Source organism: Hetaerina americana, unplaced genomic scaffold, assembly GCF_022747635.1.
Source record: "Hetaerina americana unplaced genomic scaffold, ioHetAmer1.1.p SCAF_3, whole genome shotgun sequence".
NCBI classification, from domain to species: domain Eukaryota; kingdom Metazoa; phylum Arthropoda; class Insecta; order Odonata; family Calopterygidae; genus Hetaerina; species Hetaerina americana.
In genome coordinates, this window is record NW_027286874.1 from 76,822,947 (window position 1) to 76,844,307 (window position 21,361).

General features: G+C 35.8%; 1 protein-coding gene across 3 annotated transcripts in view; it reads left to right on the forward strand.

Moving 5' to 3' along the window:
• Rga (CCR4-NOT transcription complex subunit regena) overlaps nt 1-19,018 on the forward strand; it is a 57,649-nt gene extending 38,631 nt beyond the window's left edge. The window contains exons 9-11 of one of the 3 annotated variants that reach the window (XM_071588257.1): nt 10,183-10,386; nt 16,099-16,179; nt 17,985-19,018. In XM_071588257.1, coding sequence (XP_071444358.1) covers nt 10,183-10,386; nt 16,099-16,146 — 252 coding nt within the window. In that variant the 3' untranslated portion in view covers nt 16,147-16,179; nt 17,985-19,018. The remainder of the gene's footprint in view (nt 1-10,182; nt 10,387-16,098; nt 16,180-17,984) is intronic. The other 2 variants (XM_071588256.1, XM_071588258.1) reach the window with 2 other exon arrangements.
• Nucleotides 19,019-21,361: the final 2,343 nt, after the last annotated feature.

Here is a 21,361-nt window from a genome sequence, read left to right on the forward strand (position 1 = left end):
CCTACTCCCGGCTAAATGCTCCTAGGGGTGCATAGTTTAAGGTTCCATCCAACAGATGGCACACTATACTTGAAGTGCTCTCCACGTATCACCCCAAGTAGGGATTGGGACTTCTCACCCAGAGGGCTCGAGTTCAAATCCCGGCAGTTTTGAATATTTCTCTGAGGTATCTCAATCCCTACTTGAGGTGCTTTGTGGAAGGCACTTTGAGTGAGTACGACGTCCGTCGGATGGGACGTTAAGCTGCGGACCCCTTGGCGCCTTTCGTTAAGAGTAGGCAAATGCTGACGCCGGGTTTCTCTCCACCCTTCACCCTCTCCTGTCCATCCCCTATGGCGCAAATGACCTCAGCAATTGGTCGCCTCCCCTAAATACTACTACTAGGGATTGGGATACCTCTGAAAAATTCCACCACCACTGAGATTTGAATGCACAGCCTTGGGGTTGAGAACTCAGTACACTAGGCACTGCACCAGCCAATCACCTATTTCATTTAATTCATGACATATAGTAGTCCCTAGTTCATAAAATGCATACCATTATGCAGAGCAATTTATGTATCGAATTGTCTCGTGCTTGAACTTGTTGCAGTTTGCAAATTGCAAGATGAATGATACCAATAAGTGTGTCAGGGTATTGTCTTGGAATTCTGGTTTACTCATATTTTGGAACAACCTACATTAGTCAGTGCTATAGTGTGTCTAATGAAAGTGTGGATGGCTGATAAAATAAATTTCTCACTTGCGGTAAGGAGATAAAAAGAGTGAATAAATAAAAAGTAGACTTGAGGCAAAACTAATATTCCCAATTCTATCCAGTACCAATAATCAAATATCAAGGTTCATTACCTATAGTAATTTTTGCTGATACCTGAAGTAACATACTTAGCTTACATGATAAATAAATGTTTTTTTGATAAGTAATATTTTTTCTTCCAATATCATCATGAGCAATCATTAGTGAGTGTTGTGATGTGCATCTATCTGTAGTTTATTTTAAATCTTCTCAATGCTCCTTGCATCACATTCCACGTAAAGATTTTTTTTAAATATTTGATTGCGGAATCCATCAAACCACTTGCAGCCCCACCTCCAACATAACCCAACCAATCCCACCAGGTCCTTAAATCCAGAGACAACTGTGCCCATTCATCCTGGGAGAGGCAACCCAAGTGGTTCTTGGAAAACCCTCCATCTCCACCGGAACCTGAAGATTTCAAAGCACCTTTGCATCCTGGAACCTATCCCCTCTCTCCTGGCCTTCAATTGAATACATCTAATGTGAAGACTTTGGCTAACCAGAGACTTGCTCCTGGGACATACTCTGTGTTTCCTTTACCAAGACAACACCCACGCCCTTGGCTGCATGAATTTGAGTGGCCCCCTTCAACCTCTTGATGCTTTTCTAGTTCTAATTCATGACGTAAACGTCTGCATTATGCAGCACAGCTGTGATTTCATTCCCAGAACACCGTGATATTCATATTATAAATGTATATATGGCGAGGAATTCTATAAATTAATTGATTTTGCATGCATATGCTGAACTTGTGCCTCTCTTATTGTTAGTTTTTTTCCATTAATTTTTTCCCATTCTGATTTCCATTGTCTGGTTTTAGTTGTTGAAATATCTGGCATAATAATTAGCATATGTGGCCTCTGTAATCATCTAGCTGCGTGTGGCATGTTTTATATCTGTTATGGCCTTATATTACTCCAGTCTTTGTAACAAACCTGTCACAACTGTGCTCTGATTGTTATTCTTTTTGGTGATGGCTGCCTCATTAAAGGTGTGTTGAGTGTCCGTATAATTGGAATCGAATCAAAAAACAAATTATTTAGGTATGATGTGAAAGACTAAATGTGATTAGATATCAATTCTTGTGCATCACTTTCAAGATAAATTAGTCTTTTCCTATCATAGAGTTATAATTTGAAAACTATTTTTGAGATGGTACGCTTTCATTTTATCAGGGATGTTTCATCTATAATGATATTTTTGACTGAAATCAGAAAACATTTGGATTTGATGATCACATTTTATTTATTAATGAATTTAAGATTTGTCATCGAGTATTGGTGCGGCGCTGATAATTTCTTTGAACCAAAATATATTTATGCAAATCTTAAAATCAAGAGTGTCAGTTAGAAACAAGACGGTGGTTTCATAGAATTGAAAGGTGTATGTAATTAACAGTAAAGTTCAGAAAAGTAAAGTAGATACAGTTAAAATAATCCTCTTTACAATTATTTTTAAAGCAAAATATAATGTTGGCTCTACTACCTCTGTTGTTTCTTTTCATTTAAATGAAAATTTTTTAACATGAATGAATGATAAATTTTACTGAGAACATTTTCACTTGCTTTTGCAAAGTGCAACAAGGAATATTTTAATGGTTTGTTTTATTCAATTTATACTGTTTTCATTGAATGTGTTAGTAGTATTTTAAATTTCTCCAATTGAAAAAATACAATAGAATGCCAATTATGCAATGTCTAGTTAACTGATGGCGGTTAATCCATGGTCTTAACAAGTCATTTATGTCTATACACTCCACTTCCTTCCCGTCACCTTAATGTAAATGGCAAATGACATATGAAAAGTTTTTTCTGTCATATTTCAAATAATTTACGTTGCTTATTTGTGTATAATTGCCCTATGGATCCATCTTATAAAACATTATGACTGAAGCGAGTGAATATTTTTCATTAGCAGGTGTTTGGGCAATCTTATGCACATTCACATCCTTTAAAAAGAAATTTTGATAAAAAAGATTGTGTATGATTTATCTGTGAAAATTATTTAGAAATTTTTGGCTGAATGCTTATTATTTTAATCAGGATTTAGTGTATGAAGACATAGAACCCATCTGCTATTAATGTCATTATAATCCAAAATAACAAAATTCCTTGAAATACTACAAACCACTGAAACAGGATTCGGAGATCCACATTCATAAAATGTGCTACGAGGGAATATCATGTTATGGGTGGTAGTACTAATAATGAATGAAGTCTTATGACCAAGCGGCTAAACTGAGTTAACAGGAGCAGAAAAGTTTCATGAGAAAAGAATTAGCTGATTATTTTTTGTTAAGAAAGTGAACACAAGACAAACAAGCAAAAACTAGTAAGTTTTGATGCTATCGTGGCATATCTGCCTGATGAAATTTCACGTGTATTCCACCAGTAGGAAACCCCTGACCCGGTGGAAGACTCGAGAAAACTTCATTAAGCAATAACTAGTAAATATCTGTCTTCATCTTAGAGGATATTACTAGTATTGTAAAGGAAAAGGAAAGTTAAAGGAAAGGAAAGTTATTCGAATAATTTTCAAATAAAGTTAACTAAAAACTTTCATGAGCAAAACTATTCAGAAGGGAACCGTTATTTAGCATGGTTGCATTTTTCTTACTGGACTTAGTAATTCAATAATTCTCGAAAAAGGTTATCAATCCTGGAACTCTAATAATTGGTACTTATGTATTGAGAAACTGAAGTTCTAGAGGAAATGAAGAACTGCATTATAAGAGTCATGGTCCGAAATCCAACTTTTGCGCCTGTGCAGGCATGTTCATTGCCATAAATACAAAGACCACACTGTTTGACATATTTATTTAAACCTTCAGAAACAGGTTTTAATTTTCAAACTTTAAATTATTAAAGATGAAAATTTTAAAATAGTTTCATTTCTGCAGTTTTTTTAATAATCACCATTTTGTAGTCAACTTTTTGCGAATCATTTGTATGGTATTGTGTAGATTACTTACAGTGTGTGGTGGGTTTTAACTATCCAGATTCCTCGCATTGCTAATATATTTCTTGATAACAACAATGAATTACTGATCAAAATAATGTAATTTTAGTTTTATGAATTCAACTAAAGCATGATTACTGTCCACATTGTGATTATAACATCACGGAAAATATTTGCTCTTATCTACACTTTCTCATACCATGCAATTTAATAGAATACTTAGGATACTTAATTTATGTATGGAGGAAAACTCCATTTTACACAGATTTTAAAAAAGTTTTTGTGCCTTTTTTTGTTACCATTTGGGAATGATTTATGAGAGGCGATCAGGATGGTGTGGTGGCTGGCGTAGCGCCTTCCCACTGAGAGGACCCGGGTTCAAATCCTGGAGACAATAAATATTTTTTCGGTGGTGTCCTGATCCCTACTTGAGGTGCTTTGTGGAGAGTAATTTGAGTGAGTACGCTGTCCATCGGGTGAGACATTAAGCTGCGGGACCTCTGGGCACCTTTCGATAAGAGTAGCCTAATGCTGGTACCGGGTTTCTCTCCACCTTTCCTTTCCCTAATGGCACAAATGACGTTAGCTGTCGGTCGCCTCCTTTAAAAACTATTGCTGATTCCTGAGAAAGTCAAGAAGAAACCAAAAGCAATCCCACCCAGGGCCCCATGCTCAGTCTCAAATACTGCACGTTCAAATACACACATAGTGGCATTGATCCTCACCGGGGCATCAATGGTATTATGGGGTTGTCACACGCTTCATCCAGTGTTGAAGAAGTGGAATAATTTCTTTTTTCTGTGATGAGCTTTCTGCATTCATAAAGAATTAATTCATGGATGCTTACAGAGACTTTTTTTAATGGTATATCTCGTTGTTGTAGTATTACCCACTCCGAAACATCACTTTTTAGTAGCTCTACTATTACTGTCACCACATCGCTTATCATCAACCATAATTTGTAATGGTTATGACATTCAATGGAACATATTTGTCCTCATTTCATATTTTAGTCCCATGTTTAATATGTTAAAATGATTAAAGGAATTGGGGGAGAAATCCTTCGACTGCAGAGAAATCTATCTGCTATTAGTGATATTGCAGCTTACATGATCTACATTCTATTAAAGTGAACACACAAATATTTTGCTTAGAGTTGGATAAATTGTTACATCAATTTGCTACTTAGCAACATTTAATTAGTAATTCTGAAAATTCACTATCACTGGACAGCATAGCTTGCCTATCGCATTACAGTGTTTTGCCTGCAGAGTTGTAATTCTTTGTATTTAGGCTTATATACTCGCATGTATGTAACATTTTATTTCATTAATAGTTCAACAAGAGCTAAGGAATAATAACATATTTTTGAACAGATTGGCTATTTGCATTAAGTATGGAATCATCTAAGTCAAGGTTAATTAACTTAGGGGTCTGGTTGTGTATACCAGATGATATTAGGTCTGCAGAATTGTTAATTTTGCTTATTTGGCTTCATTGTATATAAATTGAAGATACGATGGAATGTGATGCCATTAATAATTAATAAAGTCAGAATTGAAGAGTGGTTGTTTGCAGCAGACGAGTGATGAGCCAGCTGTGATTAATACAGAGATACATGATGACCGATTAAGTTCCCAGCCAGTAGTATTGGATAGTTTTTAATAATTTCCCAAATCTCATGCAAAAGAGAAATAATAAGTATAAATTAAGTCTGTCAGGTTATTCAGGTGGATAATGTGCTTGCCTGCTAACCCAAAGGTTGCAGGTTTGAGTCCTGCCTCGGGTATGGGTGACATGTTCACTCTGAGGGTTTGGCTCTAGATAAGCCTGGTGGCAAATCCAAGAGTGGCTTATTGGGATCCCAAGAGGCAATCAGGCCACCAGAGGTTGCTGGAGAACCAAAAAGTGTTTTTTAACGTGACAATATCTACTTAGCACCCTCATGCCTGGATAAACTGATAAGCACTTTTATAACCTAGAAAATGTTTTAGAAGAGATGTAGCAACACTTTATATCTTAGTCTGTGTAAAACCATCTGGAAGCACCATCCTTAACAGGGCTCTTTTAGCTGAAATAAGGTGATTTACTCTGTTTTAGTGAATGGTAATAATTCAATAGTATTAAAAGAAGATTTACCAAAGCATTTCTCTCCAGATAGCCAGATGACTAGTTGGAATTATTTTTTAATATTATTGATGAGTGAGAGTTACAGTGAATCTCTTTCAGGGAATATGCTCAACAGCACACAACACATTGCACGACCACTCTGGGATATTAAGAGCCCTTGCATCAGAAGATTTTGATCTTCTTGATCTGTTCAAAAAGTATCGCGAATTTCAAATTTTCGCAGGTTACATGTATTTGATTTTCGAATTTTTTGTGGCGTTGTGTTGGTACTCATGTCTCTCACTTATGCCAAAAAGTTTGGCCATTTTGAATGTTCAGTTAATTATTGACAGCTGTTTTGCTTGGACGTGTTTTGGCTTCTCTACGATTTTGGCCTGTTCCCAAAATTAGATCAAAGAATCTGTATCGAATTTCGTATGAAAAACTAAATAAGATTCGAACATTGACTGTGTTATATGGAAAAGCAACGTTTGTTGGTGCTACAAAATGTTCTCCGAGGGCCAAGAACATGTGAATGACGAAGAGTATGCCGGATGCCCAAGCACGTCAACAACAGGGGAAAACATTGATGAAGTGAAGAAAATAGTAATGGCCAATCGTCGAATCACCATTAGAGAAGCTGCTGAGGACCTAAACATATCGATTGGCTCGTGCCATTTGATTTTTACCAATGATTTGGGCATGACAAAGGTTGCCGCAATATTTGTGCCAATATTGCTTAAATTCAACCAAAAACATCAATGCATTAACATTGCTAATGTGGTGTTGGACTCTGTCTGCGACGACCCAAATTTGCTTCAGCGGGTCATAACTGGTGACGAATCATGGGTTTATGGTTACATGGAAATTAAAGGTCATTCATCCCAATGGAAGTTTCAGCACGAGCCAAGACCGAAAAAGCACGCCAACTTCGGTTGAATGTGAACTTCTGCTTACAGTTCTCTTTGATTGCAGAGGTGTGGTACATCATGAGTCCTTGCCACAGGGTAGAACGGTAAATAAGGAATATCACCTGCATGTTATGGGCATATTTGCTCGAAGCAATCCGCCACAAATGCCCGAATTTGTGGAAGAACAAAAATTGGCTTTTGCACCATGACAACACCCCTGTTCACACATCGTTACTTGTGTGCAAAACTTTGACCAAAAACAACACACCAATGATGCCGCAGCCACCGTATTCCCCAGATCTGGCCCCCAGTGACTTTTTCTTGTTCCCGAAACTGAAGAGGTCCAGGAAAGGACGACGCTACGCTATGATTGATGAGATAAAGACTGCGTCGAAGGAAGAGCAGAACAAAATCACTAAAAATGATTTTTTGAAGTGCTTCAGGGAATGGAAAAAACTTAGCCACAAGTGCATAATATCAAATGGGGATTACTTTGAAGGGGACAAAATAGATATTCATGAATAAATAAATAATTTTTGAAAAAACACAAAATTCACGGTACTTTTTGAACAGACCTTGTATTTTGTCCTGGATAGAGATTTAAAGCATGCTTCATATTGGTTCATTTTTAAGCAGTCGCTTAATTCTGGTCAAATTGAGAATAAATGGGCATAATATGCATGTACACACATTGATAGTGTTAATTGCTTCAAAACTTTCTGTCATGAATTAATGAGTAGTGAAGAATGAAACTCTTATGAGCAGCTCCAGATATTGATAGGAATCTTTTGTGGCTAATAGGAAGAGTGATTTCATCTTTTCTCCAGGATGGAGTAGCAGGCCAAATCTAAGAGTTGAGTAGATACTACTTCTTAATATTTTGATGTACCTTCATCTAAAGTCGTCCAATTTTCTCACAAGTTAGCCTCACTGATCCACACTCAGTTAATCTGGAACAATTTCAACCATAGAGTGCTGGTGGGGTTTTTAGAAGTCATTAGGGGTGGTTCTATACTCTGTAAAAACACAATAATATTCTGTAGAAAAATATATTTTGCGTGGAAGTTCTCACAAATGTATTTTAAAGTAATAATAATATTTTAGTTGCACTTTTAAATTCAAATGTACTTTTGAAATAATGAATAAACTATTACGATATGAAACAATTCATATGCTAATGTAAAACCTGTACATTTCACACCCTCAACTCTGTATTTGGATGGCAATAAAAGAAAACCTGTAATATTTAGCATCAGAAAAAGTGAAGTTTTTTGAGAAATTGGATGCAAATGTTTCTTTTGGGAAATTGGTATTGATTTATGCATCATCTGAATAAAAAGGTTTTAACAAATTGATTTGCTCTTAGTTTATAATTAACTTCACTGGAAATGGATAGGGATTCGAATAATTTAAGATTGCCAAAAGGTGATAGATAGGAAGAGGCCATAATCATGGTACGTGCATAAACAATCACTAGGTTATGGGATTGGTGGCCAGATACCTCATAAGCAATATGCCGAATACTTGCATGCAGAGAACTTCTCTACAAGTGCTATTTCTGATGGTATCCACAAGTTAAATTATTGCCTTGTCACCTCCAAGTCTCAGGAATGTAAAGATCCCCTCTGTGCCTCAAAAGAATCAGGCAAATGAATGGTCTAGTGGAACAATGAAATGTATTTAGGTGTATGGACAACAGCTTTACTAAAATCTAACAGATTTCAAGTGCCGCTGACGAAATCTTGTTGCTTCATAGAACAACATTATCTTTTATTTCATTGAATATTTTAGTTGCATGAACAAATTATGCCTGCAAGTATATTTCAACAGTGATTGGCAACATTTAAGCATAATGGAGAACAACAGCGATCATGCATTGCTTAATTAAACCGGAATGTTACAAAAAAACTTCCGCCACTTTTCTGAAGTTCAACTCTCATTTATTTAGATACAAGTGTGATCGATAATTTATTTCAATGCATGGTGATAGATCAATGCCATTTAATACGTTTTATCAATGTTTTAAGTTTCTTATTTATTAACATCAACTGAATTTTTGAGAAAAATCACCAGTATACTATATTTTTAATGAGATCATTTGATATAATGGGGGTATCAAATACATTTTATTGAGTCATTAGAAATCATTGGTGCTCATGAATAGTGAGATTACGGATCCCAGGATAGTCTAGATTTTGCCTAATCTGAACTACCTTAGGTTCCACATAATCTGGGTATGCTAGGGTTTCTTGCACCTAGGTATGTTTGTGGGTGCTGCAGTTCTACAACCTTCTATTGATAGTTTGATGCTCTATGAACTTATCTCGTGCCTATCCTCTTCCGCATCAATGCATTTCAATTTAATTTTCATCTCAGAATCACAATTTGGAGGTATAATAGCTTATGCACAAGGCACATCAGTGCCTTAAGTTAATCATCCCATGATGCCAATGAGTGACCATCCCAGATAAATCCTCACTAAAATGCAGGTGACTTCATTCTTTTTACCAGCAATGAGTAAAATGGTTTAATCAAGAATGGATAGTTGGTTTTAGTGAATTGAATAGCCAGAATTCGGTCCTTGACAATAAGAAACTGTTGACAAAGGAAGTTTTGGACTAACATAAAAAAACCGCATTGTGAATAGCATCCTGTTCACTTGATAGCATGTTAAACAATTTTCACTGTATACAAGTTAAATTAAAAATAATGAATAATTGGGAGCAGGTGGGTAAAGGTTCAGTAAGTGGTGTAGCATCTTAATTTCAGTGGTGGATTGAGTGTTATATTGAAGTAAAAAGAAATGATTGCTTATCAAGAAGATACAATTTTCCAACCTCTGGCTCTAATGTTAGATTTGACAGTCTACAGTTACCATGGACACCCATCCATGTTTCAGTTGAAAAAACCTACTGTGAAATCAAAATTATAGCTGAAGCTAATTCTAGTATCTTTATCAGCGGCCTTGAAAATTCTCTTTGTTGAACTTTTCATTGTTGCTCTTCCATGTTCAATTGTATTCAAGTCTTTTATGTAAGGATAGCCCTCAACTATATCCTGCATCATTCTCCCTACTTATTTATAATAAAAAATCCATAAACACAGTAATCAACCGTAAGGTCGGTTTGGTAAGTGATGATAGAGTTCACCCAGTACTAAGCCCAACAGCGCGTGAAATTCACACATCAGGGCAGGGTTCCTTTCCCTGTACCGGTTATGGTTTCCCAGGAAGATCTGGTACCCGATAAATCACATAGCTTGGGTGGAGCTGCAGGTGCCCAGAGAGGCTTGCTCGGGAATCGAACCCAGGCCCTCCTGTCAGTAGTCCAGCACTCTACCCTTGGACTACTGCGACGTACTTATTTATAATTTGTACTAATAAATGATTTGTGTTATCTCATTGTAGGTTGCTAAGGAATTTCATCTGGAGTACTCAAAACTTGAGGAAAGGCCGCAGTTGCAGACAAGTTTGTCTGCTCATCAGCATACCATGCACCACCATCCGCCTCCTCAAGGGAATCCGCAAGGCAATCCACAGCAGCATGGAGTTGGTGGCCCATCAAGCCAGCAGCCATCGTCTTCACAGCAGGCACCGACGGGGTCCTCACAGGTTGGCCTTGCTGTGAAATTGTGATCAATGATCTGCAATGGAGTTTTTCTCTCAATCATAGGTGTAATTACTGTTTTGATGTATGTAAATGTTTTTTTATCCCACGAAAGGCCTTAGTTGATAGAACACCACTCCCTTTAACCCTTGCATCCTTAAATCATTTACTGTACATGATTTGGACATTTTTATTATTAAGTTCATGGCAAATCATCTCATATGGGTGTAAAAATAGATTTTATGTGTAGTGAAACCTGTATTAATCAACCACCAAAAAAACTAACATTAGCTTTTAAGAGGGATGGATATTCAAAGGGGGTTGCTCTGTGACCTTATTTTGTATATCTGTGGCATTTTAGTTTCATGTATAGTATGAGTCACAAAGAATATGCATTTCTGTCATTACAGATACTTTGGGAAAAGTAAATCCATTTTTATAAAAACTGTTATTTCAATGAAATAATTATAAATTATAATGATTGGCATGAAAATGAGAAATGACATAAACATGAAGTGATTCACGTACATCACAATTTGTAAAATTTCATATAATGGATACAAATTACAGAAATGTTTAGTGAGAGACTGCTAACTTATAGATGTACTTGGTAATCCTGAATGGAGATGCACTTAAGTGATTTATTGAGAGTGAAAAAAGTAAGCCCAAAAAGTACATGACAGATATTCTGCACTCAGCATGCTGCAACTGTAATTAATTCCATTGTATTTATGGCTAAGCTTTAACAAAGAAACTGCGGGAGATGCCGCGACAGTAACTTTTAACTGAGTCATCCGATTATATGCATTTTAATGCAACTATTTCATACTATAAAAATCATTCACCTTGACCCGGATTGGAACTCCGATCCCTCAACGTCCGGTCGAGTGCTTTAGCAAGTTACGATAAGCTATTGTGGCATCCTCTTAAACTCTGAAATTTTGGGGGCTTTAAAGGAACAAGATGTTGTGAGAAATACCATACATAGTGTCACAGGCATTCGTTGGACACCTCGATAGCTTAACTGGCTAAAGCACTCAACCGGACATAGAGGGATCCAGGTTCGAATCCTGGTCAAGGCGAATGATTTTTACACTCTGAAATTGTTGCATTTAGCTTTGTTTTGTTTATTGACAGAATTCTTTAGGTTTAAAAGCCTAACTAAATTGTTGATTTTTGATAGCTCAGTCATGTCTTGCAGTGAAATAATTACTGAAAACTTGCTTTCTTGCTTTCTAATGTTCTTTTCTCCGTTATTTTTATTGGTCAAATATGCTTTTCAATTCTCTGAGCAGTTAATTTGTTGTGCATTCTCCAGCCTAGCCATATGATGCTGATCTAATACCATTGTTATTAGGGGTGTGCAAACCTGAATTTTTCCAAAAATAATTACCTGAAGCTCAATCAATAATAAACTAATTAAGTAAGTCATATTTTTCAGCAAAGTGCATAATTATATATTAATTAATTAAATATCAACAAGGGAATCAGAAAATTACTATGCATGGAGTATATACAGGGTTCGTCCGGAAAATAAGTGTACTGAGCTCAGGAAAAAAAAAATTTATTACACTTTTACATATCTTAAGCTAATATTCCTCAAAATAGGACCCTTGTGAGTCGATACACTTGTTCCAGCGGCGTTCCCATTCCTGGAACGCTCCCGCGAAGGTATCATCGGGAACCTCTCAAAGACACGTCGTCACGGCCTCTTTGACGGCGTCCAAAGTCCCGTATGGCATTCCTTTCAAACTCCTCTTTATCTTCGGGAACAGAACAGTTCTCTAAAAAATGTGGATCATTTTTGCAGTGATCCGCAAGTTGTGTCGCGATTTCCAAACGGTTGAGTCTTTGATCATCACTGAGCACTTTCGGCACCAACTTTGCACAAATTTTTCGCATTTGTAATTTCTCCCTAATAATCTCGTGCACTATTGTTTTTGGCACATTACACTGCTCTGCTATCATCCGAACACTAAGACGATGATCAGAGTTCAGTACATCGCGAACTTTTCGCACATTTTCGTCGGTGAGTGTCGTTGATGGGTTTGTCGTCGACCTCTTCTCTGCCCTCCACGAACATCTTGTGCCACGGAAAGATCATGTTTCTGGACATGGCTGACTCCCCGTAAGCCTGGTTAATCATACCGACAGTTTCGGTAGACGATTTCCCAAGCTTTACCGCAAATTTGATGGAATAACGCTGCTCCAAAAACTTCGGCATCGCGTTCCGTGACGTGGGTCGAGCGTGGAGGTTCGCGTTAACAGAGCTCCTCACTACACCACAGCTCAGAGCCGACTGCCTTTTTCAGCGTCGCTTGCCAACATACCCCCCTCCAATCGCAGCCCGTCAGAGCGGTGCTGGGCGCGCCTGGTGCAGCGGGAAAAAATCAGTACACTTATTTGCTGGACGAACCCTGTAGTTGGTGTTTTAAAATGCCCCATATAGTTATGTACAAAACTATAAACACAGTAATCAACCCGAAGGTCAGTTTGGTGGGTGATAGTAGAGTTCACCCAGTACTAAGCCCCCCCTACCCTGATGTGTGAAATTCACACACCAAGGCAGGGGGGCCAGTTCCTTTCCCTGTGCCGGTTATGGTTTCCCAGGAAGATCTGGTACCCGAAAAATCACTTTAGCTTGGGTGGAGCTGCAGGTGCCCAGAGTGCCTTGCCTGGGAATTGAACCTGACCCTCCGGTCAGTAGTCCAACGCTCTACCCACTGGACTACCGCGACCCAGTTATATATAATGATAATACTATTTATAATTAATGAAAATTTCATTCTATTTTTTTGCAAGACCAAAATGCTATGTTAATAATAAATATTGCCATTTTGTCAGTGATTGAAATTTTCCTATGGTCAGTGTTCATCCTCATTATCAATTCCATTTCATGACTTAATTTAATCTCAGAAAGTATGGAATGATTTCAGTAGCAAAATATAGGCTCAAGGACAATATTTTAAAAAACTAATGCACCAATGTCAACACCATAATTATTTTATCAAATAATTCATCACTTGCATTAATCAATATTTTGGTGATACAGTGAAACCTCATGCAATGAGCATAATTCGTTCTGCAATCTCTCTGTTAAAGTAAAACACACATGTGGTAAAACAAATTTTTGTGTATAAATCAATATAAAATACAATCATCCCATGTCAAAAAAAAATAAATTTTGTACAAGGTTTATTCAAAGAAAATTATATGTACATTGTTTAGGTAGTTTATCATTTTCATCATTTCTTCTATTGCGGAATGAAACATCACAGAATGCAAACTTAATTTTTAAAAACGAAAAAATAAACAAAATATTTAGTTCTTCCGGAAGAGACCAATCTCGTCACAATTAAAAATCTGTTGCAGCAGGTAACTCTCAAAATATATGAGCTTCATGAAGTCACGGATGAAGTTCTCTGCTGCATTTGAGTCCGAACTTGCTTCTTCACCATGTCTTCAATGACAGTTCCTCTCTTAAATTTTTTAAACCACACACGGATTCCCTAAAATATTTCTTTGGCCATTGATGATGTTCTTGCCACTTTTAAGCATGTATCCCCTTAAAATTATCCACATACTTCAGGATAGTGCAAATTGCTGATATAGATCGATTGTACGTGCATGCTACATTAACCATACTAACACCTTGTTTTCACTTTTCAATGATTTTTACTTTTCCTCTGTATTGTTGTGTTTATTCTCTTTGACTGTCTTCTTGCAGCTTTTTCTTTGGGTATATTTAAACGGTGCTCGTTAAGGGAGGTTCCACTGTAATTATTATCCATTCTCAACTTCGCATCATTTTTGTTCAAAGAGATTTCTGCATCATTGGCTACTGATTAAAGTTTATTAATTTTTGTTTCATATTCTTCTAACATATCGCTGGAAACTTCCTTTCTTGTATCTCACTTGGCTTTTATTTAACATATTGGTTGTTAGTTTCTTGCCATATCCTCATTATTTCATGGAGAGCTTTGGATTCTGTTATTTTTTTATTTCCATACTTATGGAGACCAGCTTCTCTCTGATTTAGCCCAATCCATTTCTTCTGGTTTTTAAACAATACTTCAAGCTAACTATAATATTATGGAGCATCTGGGGCCCTTGAATTCAACTTTCAACAAACCAGAAAGTCTCATGGTTGAAATATTTTACTGATTTTATGCCAACAGCAGTAAAAAGAATCTTTTTACTGCTGTTGGCATAATATCTGCTGGTGGTTCCTCTCTTAAAATCATTGTATCATGCAGACACCATATATTTGTGTTTCATTCCCCGAAGTGCCATTAGCTTGCCAGGTTGTGACTCATAGAGCTTTGTCTTTGGTGGCTAACTAGTTTTTTTATCTTTGGCCATGAATGCTGTTTGGGATGAAAAGTGCTCATTGAATAGGGTTAGAAATTGTATTATTCAGTTAGGGCCCAGGCAAATTGCTCTTAAAGAGAGTTGAATGAGGTTTAATATTCCCTGTAATACATTTTCTTATTTTTGTATATTCACAGACGTGTTTAATTTGTTGGTTTTAAGGAGTGGGTAGGAATAAACCATAAACACAGTAATGAACCCAAATATTGGTTTGGTAGGTGATGGTAGAGTTCATCCAGTAGTAAGCCCAAAGGCATCTGAAATCCACACATCAGAGTAGGGGCCAGTTCCTTTCCCTGTGCCGCCTATGGTTTCCAAGGAAGTTCTGGTACCCAAAAAATCAAACAGCTTGGGTGGAGCTGAGGGTGCTCAAGAGGCATGCCTGGGAATCAAACCCGGGCCCTCCAGTCAGTAGTCCAATGGTCTACCTCTTGACTACTGTGTCCTCTGGCTAGGGATATGCAGTAAAAATATTGAGTGAAAAGTGCTATTTGCTTAATTTATTTTTCGAATTTCAATTTTGCTTTATTCCAGTTGTTTGTGTGTATAGTCAACTCTGATGAAATATTAATTACTCGTATGGACCATTTTGATTAATTTAGAGGAAAATGCAATGATTCGATAAAATTATGATAATTTAACTTAATTAATGGCCTTAAGAATCATTTTATCAGAAAACTGTAGATTAACAGATAATGAATTGAATATCATATGTAGGTAGTTTTTTCAAGTTGTTGTAATGTAATTGCTATAATATTGTTAAAAGCATGAACATATCTCAGGAATCAGTTTAGAAAAGAACCTTAATTCTTCAGCGATTTTTTTGCCCTCTAATTTAAATTCTTGAGAGCATCCAAATGCCTTTTGTGTATAAATTAGAAATTGAAAATTTAATTATGGCAAATGTAATGCCTGCTTATACATGTATCATTATCAATGTCTGTTGTCCTATTCTCTCATATTGTAGAATGGCCTGATGCTAATTTATCCATGGTTATATGTTGCTAGGTACTCGAAATATTTCATATTTTGAAAGGGTGAACAGTGGTGCTTTCAAATTTAAAAAATCAGTGTTTTCAATCCATCATATTTTGTATTTTCAAAAAGATAATATGCATATATTTACATCTTATAATATCAGTATCATTTCTGTGTATCAATGATAATTATGAGCATTGGTGTCCATAGGGCACATTATTTTCCGTACAGATTAAATTAGTTTAGGTAGATGGATAAGGATTAAATGATGATGGGGGTTTATGGGTAAAATTACAGGTGAAGATTAAATGTTAAGTAAGATGCTCTCTCTTCCTCCAAGTAACTCTTTTCTCCAATTTCCCTCACAGATCCTGCAGTTGACTCAAATTTATCAGGATTTCGAATGCAATCAATGATAACATTGCTTACTCTAGCTAATGATGACTCTGGTTAGTATAGACATAGACACTTGGAATATTCTAATCTGGATGTTTATTATCCAAATGATTTGTGTGAGTGTTTTCTTTTAAGTAATTTCTGGAATGCAGTTTTAATTTTAGCCGCAGCATTCTAATAGCTCCTGACTGAGCTTATGTACCAAGGAATCAAAAGCAAGGGATAAATAGATAGAAATCTTGCAGATTTCAGCTATTTCCACCATATTCAGAGATTTTGATTCAATCAGTAGTATGTTTTTACATGATTCCCTCTTAATATGTGCACATTCCCAGGGCAACCATCTCTGGACTCGGTATCAATGTGCATTTAGCCCTCCTATCTGTAGTAACTCCTATATTCTGTGAAATGTTAACATGATAAGAATGTTCATAGTCTCAAGAACTAGTAAACTCTTAAGGAATTATAAAGTAATGTCCAGTTTTAATAAACAGGCTCCAGGAACTGTAACAAAAAAGTCATTCATACCTCATATAGTGTCAAATGGATTATCAATTTACTTTAATAACAGTAGAGGTCAGCTCTAAAATTCAAATGATGATATCTGTCTCAACTAAATTCATTTCCTTCTGTTATTTGGAGTTTAAAAATAGCTAATCAAACGAAGTATGTAATGAAACTAGTAACAGGTCTACGTTCTCGGCCAATTTTATTAAACGAATTGAAGGATTACTTGTTACAAAATTTGTATTGAGCTGGTCTTAAGTGTTATAATTTAAAGTTCAGTGTTAATGCTACATGATACAGTGTGTGCCTCAAGACTTTGAATGGTCCTATTTAAATATTGTGCGTGGAGAATTTGAACCCAAGAATTAATTGTTTCATTACTTTGCATTAAAGTGGTGAATTTAAAAAAAATGCGAGATGTATATAATGCTGCAGATGTATGACAATAAGTGCATTTGGGAGAAGTTTCAGGGCTACTTAACGTTGAACCGCATCTAGCAGCCTGAAATTAGATACCTAGTGAAGGTTATCAGTCAAGGGAAAGCTTATGAACTCTCCTTCCCCCACCCTCTCTCTGCCTTATGACTAAATTGTACTGAAATGGTGTTAAGGAATGACTATTGCTATTCATGCTGTGTGAATCCTTTTGCCTAAGTAGACATTAGCCTTTTCCCTTTTGTAGATGTCTCAATATTTTCGTGTTCTTTTTCTGTAGCTTTTGCTCAATAGATTATGCTCCTTTGCGTTTCCCCTGCTCAATCTGCTCCTGCCTGTCCATCAAAGTTCATTGCTACTTAATTCCATAAAGTCAACACCATATCAATTTATAACTTCAATTTAATCCTTTCAAGATAAATTAGCTATTCATCTTTGAAAGTCTCATTATAAAAAAGCCACTTAAGCTATTCTTGAGTGATGAGATAACAGACACATTTTGATATTTTTGAAAGTAGGAATTTTAAAGGGGTGACTTATACATGTATATATTTTGTTGGTTTTTCCATGAAAAGATTGAGATGTATGTGCTGCATCTGCCAAATTAGCTAAGGACTGCTCTTGTGTGCTAAATGTTATTATTATGTGCTTGATTCAAAATGTTTTTAATGCAAATGTATTAGTAGTGTATAACAATTGTTTTTTCCTTCTTCGGAGAAATATAGAGGTAAAACCATAAAAGCATGTTAATAAATGTCATTGTGGAATGAAAAGTTGTTCCACTTGTTCAATATAACCTATTTGAGAAAATAATCATACTCCATACCCCTCGTAATATGATCGAATTGTAATCAATTTAAGCTCAACTATTAAATATATCTAGTGAATTTTGTTTAATTATTTTATTTCTTTTCAGCAGTGATAGTGTGCATTTGGTGCTCGAACTCCTTCAGGGGGATTCAGAAGGCACAATTGGTGGACCAACCCAAGTGTCGTCAAGCCCCCACCTCCCCTACAACAGTCCCCCCAAGCTGTTGTGTAAAGAAAGGAAAGAAAACAGTTGAGACAGTCCAAAGCACACATGCCTCTCATGTTTTCCGCAGGTGTGACATGGTGTTTAGGGCTGATGGGTGTTCAAGGACATATGGTTGTGACATATGCACGACAGTGTTAAGTTGGGTGGAGTGTGATATCTGGGAAAAGAGTGGAGTTTTCCTTATGGGGAAAAGAGTGTATAAATGACAAGAACCAGATGAGTGAGCAAGGTACAGCAGTACAAGGAACTCGGTAGTGAGTTTGGGAAGCTGATGGAAAATAGGAGCCAAGTTTGGATGTAAAAAAAATTGTTGTGGTGAGAAAAAGTGGTTGGAGAACTGAGATGGATGTGGAATACAGTGGTCAAATTAATAAAATGGTGGGTCCATGGTGGGACCAAAGGAGTAGGGGTGGTTTAATTTTCATTAAACAGAAAGTGGCACTGAAATGCATATGCTTGGTTTTGGCTATTGAAACTGGCATCTTCATTCCGTTGAAATAGGTTTTAGGAGTGGCTCAAGAATCCATGCATAATGTTATGGCAAGCTTTGTTGACATCAAGAGGAACTTTATTTTTGTTTGACATTTATATGGTGCAGTCTGTGAAGTTAATGAAGTCCCTAACCATCTTATAAGCCTTAAGTAAGGTTGACTAGTCTAATCCCATCCATGTCAGTCACCCAGTATTGAAAGTCAACAGAATGTTGTATTCTTGAACTGGCTGTGTTCGTGGTCCCACTCAGTAATGTGTTTGGCAATATCTGGTAAAAAAAGAGACTTAGATAATGCTACTGTTCCTGCCACAGTGATTTGTGATCTTCACTATGTCCAAAATGGTGATTGATGTATTGAAGCATCCCGTACCACTGCTTTTTTGCAGAGATCTCCTCTGAGGAAAGAAAATAATATGAAAAATTTCATGAATTTCATTTAATCCTCGCATCCCTAACCTACTTTCTCCTCGAAAGAAAACTAGCGAGGTCGCCAATACTTATATCAGGTAATTCAGACCATTTACATTACTTTGGCAACCTGTATACAAACATTGTTCTTAATCATCTCTATTACATTTAACTTAATGTCAGTTTTTAACTCTTTCTAGATTTTGTGTCATTTTAATTCATTTGAAGATTACACATGTTTAACACATTTGTATTTATTTTCAACTTGCAGCATCCAGTTTTCTGTTAAGTTCCTGAATAAAATTTGGAAAATTTGTTATCTTGAAAACGTCAAGGCAAAGATAGTTAAGAATGGATTGATAGATGTCAAAGCATCAGTCGAATATTTTGGAAAATAGTCACCCCAATCTAATATGTAATGCATCTATCAAAGTTCTCCAGTGCCAAAAAAATCTGTCAAAAAGACTAATTTCCAACATTGGTTTGTGTGCATATTCCTATCCTTGATCTTGACTCCATGTAAATGTTTTTTCTGAAATCAGACTCAAATCGAGCCTTTAAAGAAATGGAACTTTTTCATGAACTCGAATTTAAAGTAAATAACCTGAATGTGATATGTTATAATTATAACGTTGATTTATAATAACAATAATGTTGGTGGTTACTCTGGATAGAACCAAATCTTCAAACTGCATTATTACAAGTTTTTTAATGATAAACCAAAAAATTTAACAGCCAAAAACAAATTACAATAGAATCTTTCATTAAAAACAGGATTGAAATTATTTATATTGTGTGCATAAAATTGAAGAATATGAAAAGGAAAATCATTCTAGAAATATGAAAAAGTAAGTTAGAGTTAATTTTGGTAGAAGAGGGCTTGTGTTTTTAAATAAGCATTTGGAATACATTATGAAACAGTAAAAAAAAGCCTAAGTCAATGGACTTAGTTTTGTGATCTAAGACTTTGAAGTACCTAGTTTAATTTTTAAGTTGTTTAATCACTGTTATATAAAATCAAGAATCGCATGCTCCTGTCAACAGTATTGATTAAATTTTTCTTATATTTAGCAGCTTTCAAATATATATTTATATATAGATGTGTGTATATATATATATGCATATTATATTTATATATATATATATATATATATATAATATATATATATATATATATATATATAATATATATATATTAAATATATATATATATATATATGGAATTTCATCACCTCAAACCTTCCATTTTACTGATTTTCATGAAATGTAAGTTGCTGGATATTCAGCAGAAATATAAGTGCTAATCTCTTGTGCTAGAAATAACCTTTCTTCCCTATTACTTCTGTAATCCATTTCTCACTTGAAAGTTGATTATCTTTCTTTGTCGTTAGATAATGGAGGATTGAGTCATAGGTGATGTATGTAGTCATAATGAAGATGATTTAAGTCTCACTTGCCTTGGTAGAATTTAATAATGGGGTTTCATTCTTAAAGAAACTATCCCTCCATGCTGTGTGAGAATTCTCATTTCTAATATGCAGTTACTATGAGTGGTTTTTAGAAAGAAATGCCTGTGACATCCAGGTTTTGGGATCTGTCATTTCCGAGGAAGCCATGGTACCCAGAATGTTAGATGACTACATGTATTTAAATGGGTGTGTTCCAAGGCATCACCTGGTCCTGCACGAGGCCCTCCAGATAGTAGAAGACCGAACTACCCACTTGGCTATTGTGGCTACAATAAGTAGAAAACACTGCAAAATCTAAATAGCAAAACACATTACATAACATTATTTGCTGGCTTGGATGATAGAATATTCTTGGGAAGTGATTACCTTTATATTTATGATTATAATCATTTTAATTAATTGCTACATTCATTCAAATGATACGGGGGGGGATTAAAAGTAAAAGTTAGACTTTAATGGTGCACTATCATAAAAATTTCAGGAGAACAGCATTAAATGTTCAGAATTAACTAGTAATAACAATAATAAAAGATTCTTCACCAATCTTGCTTAGAATTGGGTTCAATTTAAATTTCCCCTGCATCAACAAAGTTATGTCAATTTTAATGATTTATTTCTGTGACACAAAAATAAAAAGAACATATCTAGGTTTTATTAATATTGATTCTCATCCCATATCTGTCGCACTGAGTTTCCAATTCACTCAATGATGCTTACAACCTCTTGACTGATGGGCAAACTAAAGCTTGGTCATCTGCAAACCTAACTGATTTTACAAATTCCTCTCTGACTTTCATTCCTACCTAAAATTCTTCGCGTGCCTCTTTAATCATTTCCTCCACATATACGTTGAACAGTGCTGGTGATAATGGACAACCCTGCCTTAC